The sequence below is a fragment of the Monodelphis domestica genome, chromosome 2 (assembly GCF_027887165.1).
Source record: "Monodelphis domestica isolate mMonDom1 chromosome 2, mMonDom1.pri, whole genome shotgun sequence".
Lineage (NCBI taxonomy): Eukaryota > Metazoa > Chordata > Mammalia > Didelphimorphia > Didelphidae > Monodelphis > Monodelphis domestica.
The window spans coordinates 166573837-166588687 of record NC_077228.1 but is presented as its reverse complement, the minus strand read 5'-3'; the positions used below and the strand labels follow the sequence as shown (position 1 = coordinate 166588687).

Sequence of the window (14851 nt, the reverse complement as noted above, 5' to 3'; positions counted from 1 at the left end):
AATAGAGGGGAGGAGAGAGGTGGTCAGTCTACCTAGCTAATTAGGGCACTTGAGATGAAGAAAAACACCCAATGTTCTTAAATTTAGGAAAATGAGAGGTAACTCTAGATTTCCTCATTGGAAGGTTTGGGAATTCTAAAATAGATGGTTACAAGATGATGAGGCATATTCTCTGTTCCTGAAGATCAAAGGTCAAAAAAAATCTTCCTTCAATTTGAAGTAAACATTTGCTCAGTGAAGCGTCATTGCATTTTTCACATGAAAAAAAATATCAGGAAGTTCAAATGACTTACTCAATATCCTACAACAAGTGAAAAGCAAAACTTATTAGCATTATCTTGATCTGTAGGTGGATTATGTACTTGGTGAATTGTCACAACACATTTTTTAACTCAGTTATGTTTTTACCTCATGCCCAGGAAAATACTGAGTTGCTTTTCATTTCTCATTAATGAATACAACATTTTCCTCAAAGATGCTCAAAAGTATTTGTTATTTGGTTGCCTTTTGTTCAGGTAATGCCGTCTCATTTGCATTTCCAAGAAAAACATTTAGGAATGCCAATGTATATAAAATAACTTCCAGAGCTAATATAAATTATATTTTTGTTTCCGATTATCTGATGGTCCCTAGTAGCTTGCACTGTGGAACCCATGACTTTGTATTTATTGACTATATCTCATGTTCTCTATATTAGTGCAAAGTATATTAGGGAACTGGCTTCTTGTCCCCATTCCACTACTAACTAGCTTTCTGACTTCAAAAGTTATTTAAATGGACTTGCCTCCCTTTCCACATCTATAAAATATAGATAATATACACCTCTCTGCCTTACGAAATACAAGGGTTATTGGGATGATAAAATACAAAACCTGCTTTGAAAGCATTTTACAAAATTAAAAGTACTTTATTATTATAAGCGATTAATTAGATTAACTGTTTTAACAATATAAACTTTACTGGCCATCTTCTATTGATATAAATAATTAGAAAAACCACCTTCCAGAATTGATGCCAATAGGTTGTAAATCAAAACATTTACAAACTGTTTAACTACATGCAATAAACCATAGGATCTTATAGCTAGAGCTAGTAGGGACCTGATGGGCTCATTGGCTCATAGTTTAGAACTGGAAGGAAGCTTAGAGGTTAATGAGTATAATATCCTCATTTTAAACCCAAAAAACATAGACTATCCTATTTATATGAAAACTGACATATATAATATGTCATTATATCTATAGAGGTACCTACCTATATATAACCATATATACAGAAATTTATATCTATCCATACCTTATCTATTGATCTATTAACTTATATGTACAGGGATAGAGATACTACACATATAGTTTTTATTCTTACAAGTAGGATAGCCTGTCTCATACAGATAGAGATTTTTCTCTACATTTAATAAAACAGGGTATGTAATACTATTCACATATGTGTATATATATATACATTCATATATGCATGTGTATACATTCACATGTAGATATACACATATATTCCATGTACATATAAATATATTATCTGTATCTCTGTGTGTTATAGATATACATATTTATATATTATATTAACATAATACAAATATATGCATACACACTATACACACACACACAGAATAGAACTATTGAGAATCAAAAATCTAATCTTCCTAACTTTGTGTAAATCTCCAAAGGGTTTCCCTAATGCAAGGTGACATTTCCACTCCCCCCTTCAATTGGCAAGTCTCAGATCCTTCTTGTAATTTTTGCTCTTTTTTCCTCTCTCCTGTTGAACTTAAGCACACTTACTTATCTTCCCTTCCCTCTCCCTAGACTTGGAAGTGAGAGGCTCAGGGATGAGTTTGTTCCTACCAGTATGAAGCCTGAAGCTTCTTATATCTTTTGGTGGCTAGAGCCCGGATTAGTGCCCAGTTAGAGGAGAGGTCTTCTTTCTTCTCCTGGATCTCACGTGCATCTGAGGGATGGGAGACCTGTAGCTTATCTGCCTTAGCACACAGCTCTCTTACCTGTAAGATGGAAAAAAATTTCAGTACTTAGCTAGAGCCCTTGATATAGAGGATTAATTATCTTCCTCCAATGGGAAAATCCAATATCTATGACAGTGTAAGGGACTTTTGAGATCATTTTTTCCAATCCCATCTTCCTCGTTTTATAGACAAGGAAACTGAGGTCCAGAGTAAAGTGATTTATCCAAATCTAAAAAGACAGTGAGTGGCTAAGCTGGGATTTGAACCCAGCTTCCCAGGCTCCAAACTTGTACTCCTACCACTAAATGATTCTGCCAGGTGAAGTTTCCAGGAGTGGAAGTTCTAAAGAAAAGCTTCAGGGGAACTATGACTTCCTTGTCATTTTCTTTTTTATTCATGTTTATTTTATTTATATTTATACTAGTTCTATTTCCCACTATTTTCTTTTTATTTACTCTGGAGGGGTTTTAAATATATACCCTCATTAGACCCAATAGTAGTCACATTCTACTTATAGTCAAGGGATTAATTCTGGATTCCCCAAATGAACATAGACATAGAAAGGGACAACTCTAAGGAGAGGGTCAAAGGCCCAGGAGCAGGTCATGAAAGGGGAATGGCAAGTGTAGCTTTTTCTGCAGACTGAGGCACTCAGCATGAAATGACATTGGTGATTGCTGGAATTGAGAAAGTTTTAAGCAATCCTTGACCAGTCAGTCCTTGACCAGTTCCTAGAATACTTATACTCAGCATTAAATGACATTAATGATTGCTCGGTTTGGGAAGTTATTAAGCTATCCTTGACTAGTTTCTAGAATACTTATACTCAGCATTAAATGACATTAGTTATTGCTGGGGTTAGGGAGTTATTAAGCAATTAATCAATCTTTAGCTAGGCTCTAGAATATCTATGCTTCTGGTTTGCCTAGGTAAAAGATAAAGGTATTAGCAACATCCAGCCTGAGGGGGAAAAGCTTGGAAAGGGATTAAATAATGGATTTTCCAGTGTTGTTGTTGTTTTTTTTTTTTGAGGGGGGGATTGCTGGGGGGTGGTCATCAGTAGGACCAAAAGAAACAGAAAATAGCTGTGTCAGCAGGAGTCTATGTTAGCTATAGCAAGGGCTTATTGGGGCGGTAGGAGCTGTTAGTTACTGGAAGCAGAAACTGATAAAAAATTTCTGTATATCCTTATATGCAGGAGAATTTCCTCAGTCATCCATGGTGATTTAGTTGTAGTTTGTCCTGGAAAAAAAGGGGAATGGTTAAGATAATTTCTCATCTTGAGGAGTCAGCCATTCCTGGTGCTCACCTTGTCTTCCATGACAGCTAGGCTCCTTTCCAGCCCTTTGTGACTGTGGAACAGGGCTTCAGAGCTAACCAGATCTTTGCCAAAGTCTTCCGAGGTAAGAAGAGGCTCCTTCTCCTTGATCCACTGAATAGCTTCAGCTACATCCCTACCAGACGCATAGATAAGATTCAGATTTGGCGTGGTTCTGGGAAACTAGGGGAGCATCATCACAGTGGTAGAGAACCAGCAGAGGGCACGATTGCCAACACAGGACCTTGCCCTCCCTGGCACTAAACTACATTCTGAGTAGTAGTCATTGGGACATTGGTCAGATTGTCCGCAATCTCCATGACCAAAAACCCAGCATGGCTATCAGCATAAATACATGTTTAATGAGTCAAAGCATCATTTCACCAATATCAACTAAGGTGATTCAGAGAGGGTTCTTCCTGATTTAGTGGTCCATCTCTGACCTTGGATTATTGCTGTAAACTCCTTTCCTGATTCCTGTTCTAGCCCTTTGGATTTGGTAACCTCATAATCTCGCAGGAATATTCAAAGCACTATTTACTCTTTTCTGTCAAAGCTTAGATCCTCCCCTTACCTGAGAGATTCACTTCCAAGGGTCCTATTCACTGACTCAGGATCACCAGTAAACACTGGGGTTGGGGTGGGAGGGAGAAGGGATTTATCACCCAGCTCTTTTTTCAAAGGGGAAGTAGGAGAGGGGAGTTACAGGAAACAATCTCTTGAGGCTCATCTATTTGATTTGAGCACTTAGGTTATAGCTAAACCTTAGGAGGTTGATCTCTGAATACACTCTCTAGAATTCTCCCTAAGTGGTACATGCCTCCCTTGCAGAAATGGGGGAATAAAAGCCTCTTATTTGGGTTATGCATTCTGGGACATCCCTGTGTCTTGAGTCTGGAAGATTCTCCCTCCAAATCCCTCCTCACCCCTAATAAACTTTCTATTATTAACACTTTAGCACCTTCATCCTCAATTCTTATCCACATGACTATACTCGCCACACTCACATTATTAAAATGCTCTAACAAAAATTTAATAATAAAGTATATGTGTATTATATAATAATATATGTATTATAACAAACATAATTTATATTATACATTATGTTAAATATACAAATACATTTAAATAGCATATAAATACATTTTTAAATAATTTAATTAAAATTAAACAATCAACATGTAATATTAAAACATTATTACAAAAGCCCCTAGCCCCAGAGATCACATTGCATGATAGAAGTCATGTGAGACCCCAGAGTCAATATATTAGTACCTGTTGAAGCGTTGCAAGTCAGCAGCATCAGACAAAGTTTCTCGTCTCTGGAGAGCTAAGCCCTGGAGACGCTGCCAATTGGTATTTACTTCATCCTGCTTTGTCTTGATTAGTTCCAGTTGCGAATGATCTTCCTTTGGAGACCAAAGCAATGCTGGAGTTAGAGGAATACTGGAAACAGATGAAGTTTACCGCAATGGGCATTTGGGTGTTTTCCCCCCAATATCTCACGAAGGGATTTATCTGTGGAATGATTAACCCTCACCTGGTGTGAGAGAGCTTCCTCCTCCTTTCCTCCTAGCTTTACTTCCATGGATTTTAATGCCAAAACATTTTATCTAGTATCTTGGCTAGCTGATAAACAAATGGACTACGTCTATCATTTTTGTTTCAGAACTCCACTCTGGATGTCTTCTAACCTTCCTTCTGGAGAAAGGAATTCTGATAGTCTTTCTCTTCCCCCTTCTGTCTCTCCTTTCTCTGTCTCTTTTTGTCTCTCTGTGTCTCTGTCTCTCCCCTTCTTCTGTCTCTCTGTTTCTGCCTGCCTGCTTTTCCATCTGTCCACCTGTCTACCTGTCTATCTATCTGTTTGTCTGTCTCTGATTCTCTCTCACCACTTATATGGGCTCATCTTAGCATAGCACATCCTCTCCTTGAGTGTTATAGTGGAGATGGCCATAAAGATCCAGTCCTAGTGATAAAGCTATTATCATTAACCCATGTTCTTGTATTTGAGGTAGTTCTGCACCAAGAAGGAATAGAAGTCAATATCCCTTCTATACTATTCAGTTCAGATTAGGGATAGTGACTAAACCTACAATTCAATTGGTATAGAAATCTTCCAGGTGAGGGAACTCCCTCTATTTAATGCTGGTCAGTACCTACAACTTACAGTCTTCGAGAATTCCCATAGTATTGAGATGTTAAGTGATTTCCTAAGATCATAAAGTCCCTTTGTATCAAAGGTACCAATAGATTGAACCCAGGTTCACTTGGTTCTGAAGTCAGCTCTTTATCCACTAAGCCAGATGCCTTAAAATTTCAAAGAGCTGAGTATGAAAATTGTAGAACATCAAGAAATCATTCTGATTGAAAAAAATAAGTTTTTATTTGGTCATCAGAACACATAGGCTTCCATCCTGGATCTCTATTACACTTACTACAATAATCTTTGGCAAGTCACTGATCAACCACAACAAAGTCAGACTAATGCTCAGAAATAAGAGTTATCCTCTAGATAAAATGAGATGATAGGACAGTACTAGATAAACACCTTCAAGTTATTTCTACATACATAATCAATGCTGGATTAATTATATACTTATACTAAAAGTGTTTAAAGTCTATCTTCCTCCTGTTACTCAGAAAACTTACAGTCAGCCTGTGAATAGCGTTAATATGAATTCTCAGTTTATTATTAGCTCTAATGATAGAAGGAAAATTTCTTTCCCTTGGAAAACAAAAAAAAATATGTTTCATTCTAAAATCAAACAGGAATCATTTCTCTGACTTTTTGTTTCTTCACATCTCAGTTTAATTCTGAGTACGGAAAAATCAAAGGGTTGTGGTAAGAGATCCTTGTCCTCACCTAGTGGTATCCCTCATCCTTCCAAAAGTCTGCACTGGGGACAGAGATGACAGGTAGCACCCATGCTCAGAGCCCTCTCTGAGGGACAATCACTCCTCTCTCTCCCTCTTCCACCCCTCAACTTCATTAACCATGTCTTGCCCTATTCCTGTTACCCACTATTTACACACTATGCCTTCCCCTGGGATTGACTATATTTCCTGCTCCCATGATACCTGGGCACACTGGTTGGCAAACTCATTCACTGCAGCCACTCGCCCCTCACGAGCTGCCAGATCCACCTGGAACTCCTCAAATTTCTTGTGCAGAACTTCAGCTCTCTCCCAGTCTTCACCCAGTTCTACTGATGTCACAATGGTTTCCTGGAGGGGTATAGAACCATTCAAAATACTCTATCAGATATAGAGGTTCTAGACAACAGAAAGAAGACATGGGAAGAATATAAAAAAGAGGAGCCAAGGGAAATCCACTTAAAGGAGATTAAATGAAGAAGGCATACATTTTTACAAGGTATCATTAATGCTAGAGTAACAAAGGCACCCACCAAAAGGATAGACAAATAACTCAATCATGAAAGGATAAGATTAGAGCTGAAAATGTTTATTAGCCCCTTCTTGGAATAATTATACATTTTCTTTGAGGCATACAGTATTGCGACAGGATGGAGGAAAGGAGTCATTTAGATTTTTTGGCCCTTACTTCATATGTGAAAGGGGGAAATAGAAAGAGGGGTAGACTAGATCATCTCAATTTTTCAACTTCAACAGTCATGAGTATAAGAAATTTATATAGATTGTATTTATTTCTTTGTGCTTTGAGATAAATCATTCAATATTTCTTGTCTTTAGTTCTTATATGTAATTACTCTTTAAAGCATTTATATTCTGGAATAAAGTAACCTCCCCACTCCCCCATTCCCCACTCCTGCCATTTCAACTCCCACAGTACTCACCCACCCCATTCTCCATCAGGCCTCTTCTGCCTCTATCCCTTCTGGAAGTGAAACATCTCTACCTGAAATCTGCCTTTGTCTCTATTATCTATCATTCAGTGGTTACTAGACCTAGATGGCAGGTAAGCCCTGGGCTCGTCTGCTTCTTACTTTGTCACTGATCCACTCAAGGATGTCAGCGCACTCCTGCAAGTACTGCTGCAGCTTCAGGACCTGCAACAACCGAGTGCCCTTCTCCTTAGTCAGCTCTAAAAGCAAATCCCACAGTTTCTTCAGTTCTTCCAGATGCTCCTAGACGAGAGAATCACAGAACCAGGGACGCATAATTAGAAGGAAACTCAGGGGTTATTGTATCCAACTCACATCTGAGGAGGATCACCTTCTAAAGCCCTTCCAATAACTGTTCACCTAGCTTCCATTGAAAGACCTCCAGAGATGGATTTGTTTCCCAGGGATCCCCCTTTTCTTCTTCTTTGGTATAGCTTTTGTTTTTATATTTAAGGTAACAAATATTTATGAAGTATAGTATGTAGTATGTATACATTGAACCATGCCAAGTGCTGAGAATATTAAAACAAAAAAAGAGCTTACCCTCAAGGAACTTATATTCTATTGGGGGAAAATTGTCCCTTTTTATGGAGTGGAAATTGGTTCCTTGAAAACTTTCACCTATTGCTTCTAGTTCTTCCCTCTAGGGATAAAGAGCACGTCCCATCCTTCCAAATCAAACCTAAAGTCTTCTCTATAGATTATTCATCCTCAGCTCCTGTTGGACATACCTCAGAAGACTAGAAGAACCTATAGGGAAGGAAATGGCAGACTGGGAATGTTTGCCCTGATTTGGTTTGCAATTTAGCAGGATGCTGTTTGTGGTGGGGATGGGATAGAGGGATGAAGGTATTAGTAGTAGTTTTAAATTTAAAGGGCATTTACTTCCTGCCTAAACATAGATAGAATTCACTATTAGACTACTTCTGGACACTAGAAGGTTGCATAGACTCAGAAATTGGAAAAATAAAATGATAGATAGGGATGAAATATTATCCTCAATGGAAATTATCTTTTCTGGAATGCCACCATATAGATATTATTATATTTATATATTTCATACAAATATTTATATTATAATATATTATAAATACATTTTTGAGAATATTATATATTATATATAATTTTATGTACATAAAATCTTAAAGGAAGTGATTCTTGAAATAGTGCTTGAATCTCAAAGGGAATGATTCAATATATGTATATTATATCCTATAATATCAATATATAATAATTATATAACAATACCATATTATTAAGTAATTAATTACATTATATACTATTATATAATAAACATTATATATAAATATTAATACAATGCTATACTTCAATAAAAACACATGAAATATTATGATTATATACATAGATATTAAATCACTCCCTTCAAAATTCAAGTACTTTCTACATGAATATATATAATCAGTCCCTTCAAGGATCACTTCTTTCACAATTCAAGTACCTTCTACATGATTTTATATTAGTTTATACATATATATTGAATCACTCCTTTCAAGATTCAAATACCTTCTACATGATATCATCATCTGTACAACTATATCTATGTCTATAAATTATAATTAGAATAGATAAATGGATAGATGTATGAGAGAGATGGGTGGATGAATAGATAGACAGACAGGCAGACAGATAGATAGATAGATAGATAGATAGATAGATAGATAGATAGATAGATAGATAGATAGATAGATACCATGAAGTTAATTGCATACTGAAAGTAGTGATTTGATGAGGTAGACATTGGGAGGATCCTTTCCATACAAGATTCAAGTACTTTCCTTCTACATCAAGCATTTCCTGTTCCTCTCAACTTCTAATGTCTTCCCTCTACCCCAAGAGTCTCAAATTTAAAAATCTTACATTTATTTTGTACATGATGCTATATGCCCATGTTGTTTACCCTGATAGAATGAATGTAAGCTCCTTGAAAGTGTTGTTTCATTTTCTATTTTATGTTCCCAAGACCTATTACAGTTGCTAGTAATGCAATAAGTACTTAAGAAGCACTTCTTGATTGACCAGTTGATTGATTCTGGAATTCCACTTCCAGCTATTCACCTTGGTGTCTTCATGAGCAAAATGTCCTTCAGCAAATCGAACTCGTCTGATTTCTTCCAGCTCTGGAATCACTCTAGATTTTGCTTGTACTTCAGCTTCAAAGGATTGATGTTTCTGATATTTCCCCTGTAGTTTGAAAGCCAAAGATAGTTAGGGCATTCTAGATCCTAATCCCACTTCCCAAGATCCTCTAGAGTTCATTAAAGTTCACCTTTATTCTGAGAAGAATTGATTGCCAATGGATAAGACTAAGGTATCCACATTTTAGAATAAATGGACCCTTAGGGAAAGGGAATAATGAAAGGAAAGAGAATAATATTCACAAGAGAATGTTTAAAAAACACAAATACCAAATGTAAGGGAGTGTATGTTCGTGAGTGTTTTTGTGCCCAGGGGCATGCATGAATGCATGGGTTTATTTTAAAGATAACAAAAAATCAAATAAAAAGTAAAAAATAAATTCAAACAAAACAATAGCCTTAAAGCCCCCCCCCCCCGCCTCTAAATATTTGATCATATAATAGCCTACCCTTTTATAGTTCACCATAAAGAAAACACAGTCATATAAAAAAGTCACTTTAAAGACTTGTGTATACTTCAAAGATCTGTGAATTTAACAGTGTATACATTTTCACCAATTTCCCCTCCTATCTCCATACATTAGTAGTCTTTGTGAATTACTATGACAACACCATTTCCCTGTGGCCAATTTCTGATAAAGAGTTTCTCTAAAGTTAGCCAGAAAAATCCCAAGATAGTATACACAGGTATTGTGCCTAAGACCTACATGATTTGACAACAACTGCTAAAGCTTGTTCTTCCCCTGTATAGATTTCAAGATGTCAAAAATCATTTTTTGGCCACAATGGAGATGAGAGCACCAATGGAAGAACTAAAGAATCATAACCTTTTATTTGCTTATGCATGCATTTCTGATCTCTTTATCATCTGTTCAGTTGGTCACTTTAAAAAAAAATGGTCAGATCAGTTGGTGTTATTGATCCTTCGAATCATTTTGCCTAAGTGGCTCTATTCTTACTCAAATAATCCTCCACACCATTTCCAACAAGGAATTCTGTCCCCACTATTACACCTCCATTATCTCAACTGTAAACTCTCCATTGAGCTGCCTTTTCTCCTCTGTTCTTTCATTGGGTTACATTTGATACAGGACTAGTTGTGCAGTCATGTCAGTCATATCCATGTCTTCATAACCTCATTTGGGTTGGTTTGTTTTGAGCAAAGATACAATAATGGTTTGTCATTTCTTTCTCCAGTTCATTTTACAAATAAAGAAAATGAGGCAAACAATTGAGTGACTTGCCCAGGGTCACCCATCTAGTAATGGTTTAAGGCCAAATTTGAACTCAGGAAGACAAGTCTTCCTAAGACTATCAGGTCAGCACTCATATTCACTGTATAACTTAGCTGCCCAGTACAGGACTAACTCTTTGGAAAACTGGATCCTGAAGGGTTACCAAAGCTTCCCTGTAGTGGATGCAATAATGAGACATTTTTTTGACTCTATAGAACTTTACCCCAAACCCTATCTCCTGGTGATATCTCGTAAGCTGTCGTGAAAACTTACTCCTTGGAAGTTCTACTCTCTAGCCTAACATTATGGGAATTTGCTAAGCCAATGAGTTGTAACAAAGTTTATTATAATGTTTAGACCAAATGAACCTATCTCTTTTAACATCATTCCTTCCTTCTAGTCTCTCCTCCCTGGGGAGACAAATTTGATAAACTTGGTAAAAAGAGTGAGACCTGTATTTTATTTTCTAGCTTCAGGCTTCTACTCCATGGGCTCTTTCCTCTTTATGACCCTGATCCTGACTCTATCCCAGAGCCTGAAGGAAAGTGAACCCCAAAAATATTTAGGTAAAGTTTTCTAAATGACCTGTATGTTAGTTGGGTCTTTGTAATTTTCATCAGAAGCAATCTTGAGTTTCTCCAAGATCCATTTCTCCAGGTCATCTGCATCTCGCCTGAAAACCTGATAGTGATAGGAATCTTCAAGCTTTTGACCACGTTCAGTAACAAGCTGTTTGAAACGCTGGTACCGACTCAACACTTCTCGTCGTCTTCCCTGGATTTCTTCTGCTGTTTCCAGCACTTTAATTCCAGTGCTCTCCATTACCTAAAAGATTAAAAACTTCTGTCAACGGCTTGCTGAGAAATTTTTATTCTCCTTCCCATAATTTCTGCTCTACTTAGGACTCTACCAAGATATATATTTCTTTTTCATTTCTTCTTATGAACTAAGCAAATATCAGCACATGTAAACACTACAAAAACAATAACCAAAAAGAAATAGTTCCAAAAAAGATATCCATTTTATAGCACATCATTATAAAAGATAAATATTAAACGTAATGTGACTATCAAAACTGATTTACATTTCTTTCTGATCTTTCTTTCTCTCTTCTTTATATTTTTAATATTTTTTTCTTCTTTCTTTCTCTTTCTCTTCCTTCCTTCCTTCCCTCCTTCCTTTCCTCTTCCTTCCTTCCTTCCTTCCTTTCCTTCTTCCTTCCCTTCTTTCTTCCTTCCCTTCTTTCTTTCTTTCTTTCTTTCTTTCTTTCTTTCTTTCTTTCTTTCTTTCTTTCTTTCTTTCTTTCTTTCTTTCTTTCTTTCTTTCTTTCTTTCTTTCTTTCTTTCTTTCTTTCTTTCTTTCTTTCTTTCTTTCTTTCTTTCTTTCTTTCTTTCTTTCTTTCTCTTCCTTCTCCTCCCCACATTAGATATAGTCAAGCAAAACAAATTCACTTGTTAGTTATTTTAATATATATCTATATCTACGTATATCTTTGCATTTCCCAACACATTATTTAGCCTATAATAGTATTATAATCCTTAACAACCTGCCAGTATACCTACCACCACTAAAACAAGCTTTCCCCTCCCCCTACTTTAGCCCTGTTTGGGCTAGTAGTGTTGAATATGAGTCAGGAACAAGGGTTTTTATTGGCTCTGTTGTTTGTTCTCTGTGTGACTTGGGCAAATCACTTAATCACTCTTGCCCTCAGTTTCCTCTGTAAAAAAAATAGAATTGGATTTTGCTATCTTTCAGGTCCATTTCAGGTCCAAAGTCTATGATCCCATAATCTTACTTAAGCTTAAAAGGGGACAAGTCTTTGGGGGAAAGCCCAAATCTTTATCTCTACTAACTAATAAGTATAACAAAATTCAACTAATTTTGCAAAATTATTTGGGAATAGTGAGAAATCTGAGTTATATAATACTTTTAAAGGAATGTCATTTTTTTGTTTAAAAGATTTAAAACCAATTGATTTCACAAGAGAACTTTCAAGAAATGACTCTTCTAGATTTGCTTTAATGGATAACAATAGTTTGACATGTAAATATGTATTCAAAATTATTTTTAAAATCTCTAGTTATAGGGATATTTTAAGTTATTTAATAATAAACTCTCTGAGATCAGAGATCATGCCATGTTTCATTTTTGTATCAGCAGTACCTAATACAGGCACTTAGTAGGCTCTTAAGAAATTCTGAATTGAATACAATAATGTGTTTACACTACCACTTTGTTTAGTAATTCCTATTTTTAGAGATAAAGCACCAAGATAAATTTCAGCCTAGTCACCATTCATTAATCATGAATCCTGAACATGTGAGAATAGAATTCATAAACTTTTGTTTTATCTTTAGTACTATAAATTCCATCTCCTCTCTCTGTATCAAGAAATTTGTCTTGACAATCTCTATTCTCTACATAATGATTAAAGTTTCTCATTTGAAATATTGCCCACCCCTGTGTAGTAGAATAGGAACTTTATCATTCCCATCTAATTCATTTCGATTCAAGTGCAATGCCTTCTTATTTAGCCATCTCTTTTAGCCTTCCCTTGAGCTCTTCACCAATAATTGCAGATTTATTGCTGGTCACTGCTAGTATTTTCATAGAATGGGCTCATGCTATGAACTTTTTGCTTATGAGTTCAGAGTCCAAATAAAAATTATAATTCGTCCACAAATAACACAGTGAACCAAGGAGTGTTGCCAAATCCTCACTTATTTCAGGAATCTAAGACAAAACACATCATGGGACAGTAGTTCCATAAGGGAAAGTTTAAGATAAAATTTCTCCTATTTTCTGAAAACAAAACAAAACAAAAAACCCTCAACAACAGCCCAAACCACAATGCCTCACTGAAAGCCCTTATTAGGGATAAGGAAGAAAGAGCAAGTTGGAATAATATCATTTTGCACTAAGGGTAATTCTGTACTCACGATCTCCCTTGGTAGAGTTCCCTCTTTCCCTGAACAACTGGCTCTGATGGAGACCAAACCCCAAATATATCACAAGGAGAAGAGAAGATTCACTCAGAACTCTTGAATACAACTGATACAAAACTGTGGCTACTGGGGTGTGGGCGGGAAATGGAGAAATGAAGTCTCCCCAGTCCTAAAGCCTTGTGAAAAATCCACATTATCTGTACCAGACAGAATCAACTCAGTCCTCTCTCCAGTTGCTACATGACTCAGCAGGTTACTGAGGTGTCTCTTAAGTCTACAAAAGAGGGTAAAAAAAATGAGTTTGCTGAGAACACATTGGCTTGGATGTGAAGCAAGGAATATATTTCTGATTATGATTTGTTTTATTTTTTAAGGAATAAAGTCTGCATGTCAGCAAGCACTTACAAAGTGCCTACTATGCATGCCAGGTCTGTGCTAAGAACTGAGGGACACAAAGAAATGCAAGAACAGGATCAGTGAATCACAAGGATGCAAGGTTCCTCCAGCTCATTTATCTAAGCTCCCAGACACACAGAACCTCAGGGTAGAAAGGCAGTTCAAAGTTCCTCAAGGGTATGGGTTCTTAAGCTTTTGTATTATTTTATTATTATGATTATTTTATTATGATTATTATTTATTTATTATTTTATTATTTGGAAGTCTGATAAAGATTATAGACAGCTGCCTAGACTGATGTTTGTTTTTAATTTATAGAATAAAATGCATAGGATTACAAGCTTTATTGATATTAAGTTATATAAATTATATTTTTTAAATGTCATAAACCCTAGGTTAAAAATCCATCATCTACTCCCCTCCTTTGAGAAGAGAAATCCTCTCTACACAATCCCTGATAAGTGATTACCTGGCCTGAAGTCCTCCAGAAATACAGATTCAGAATAATGAGACAGGGAACCCATTTTACTTTGAAATAATTTTAATTTTTAGTATGTTTTTCCTAAATTGTCTTTACCTCTTTTCAATCCTCCCTCTTATTTCCCTCAGTGCTCCTAGTTTTTCCTCATGGGCTCAAGAAAATCTTTTTTTTACTTGTGATATTCCTTCAAAAATTTGAAGTCAGCATCATGATTCTCTAAGCTTTCTTTACTTCTTTTTTCATAGCTAAACATTTGTTCAAATGTCATTTAAATGAGGATGACTTTACTGTTTTGATTGTCCTCTCCTAAATCATTGGAAGGTGTTAATCTCTTATACTTGTAGATTTTGTCTTTAATTCATATGAGTATAATTTAGGATCATAGATCTAGACTTGAAAGAGACTTCAGAAGCCATATGATTTTATAGACGAGGAAACTAAGGCCTAAAGAAAAGTGATTTTCCCAAGGTCATATGAGCAGT

The 14851-nt window shown here is 36.1% G+C and overlaps 1 protein-coding gene and 1 long non-coding RNA gene across 2 annotated transcripts in view; one reads left to right on the top strand and one right to left on the bottom strand.

Annotated features, from left to right (window-relative positions):
- SPTA1 (spectrin alpha, erythrocytic 1) overlaps positions 1-13644 on the bottom strand; it is a 116179-nt gene extending 102535 nt beyond the window's left edge. The window contains 8 exon segments of the mRNA XM_007481672.3: positions 1860-2014; positions 3285-3429; positions 4569-4702; positions 6372-6518; positions 7259-7399; positions 9233-9358; positions 11133-11372; positions 13487-13644. Of these exon segments, the coding sequence (XP_007481734.2) occupies positions 1860-2014; positions 3285-3429; positions 4569-4702; positions 6372-6518; positions 7259-7399; positions 9233-9358; positions 11133-11369 (1085 nt within the window). The 5' untranslated portion in view covers positions 11370-11372; positions 13487-13644.
- LOC100030231 (uncharacterized) lies at positions 6514-10219 on the top strand. The gene is made up of 3 exons (XR_008916285.1): positions 6514-6666; positions 9225-9485; positions 10064-10219. It is a non-coding gene; the product is annotated as an uncharacterized LOC100030231 (long non-coding RNA).
- Positions 13645-14851: the final 1207 nt, after the last annotated feature.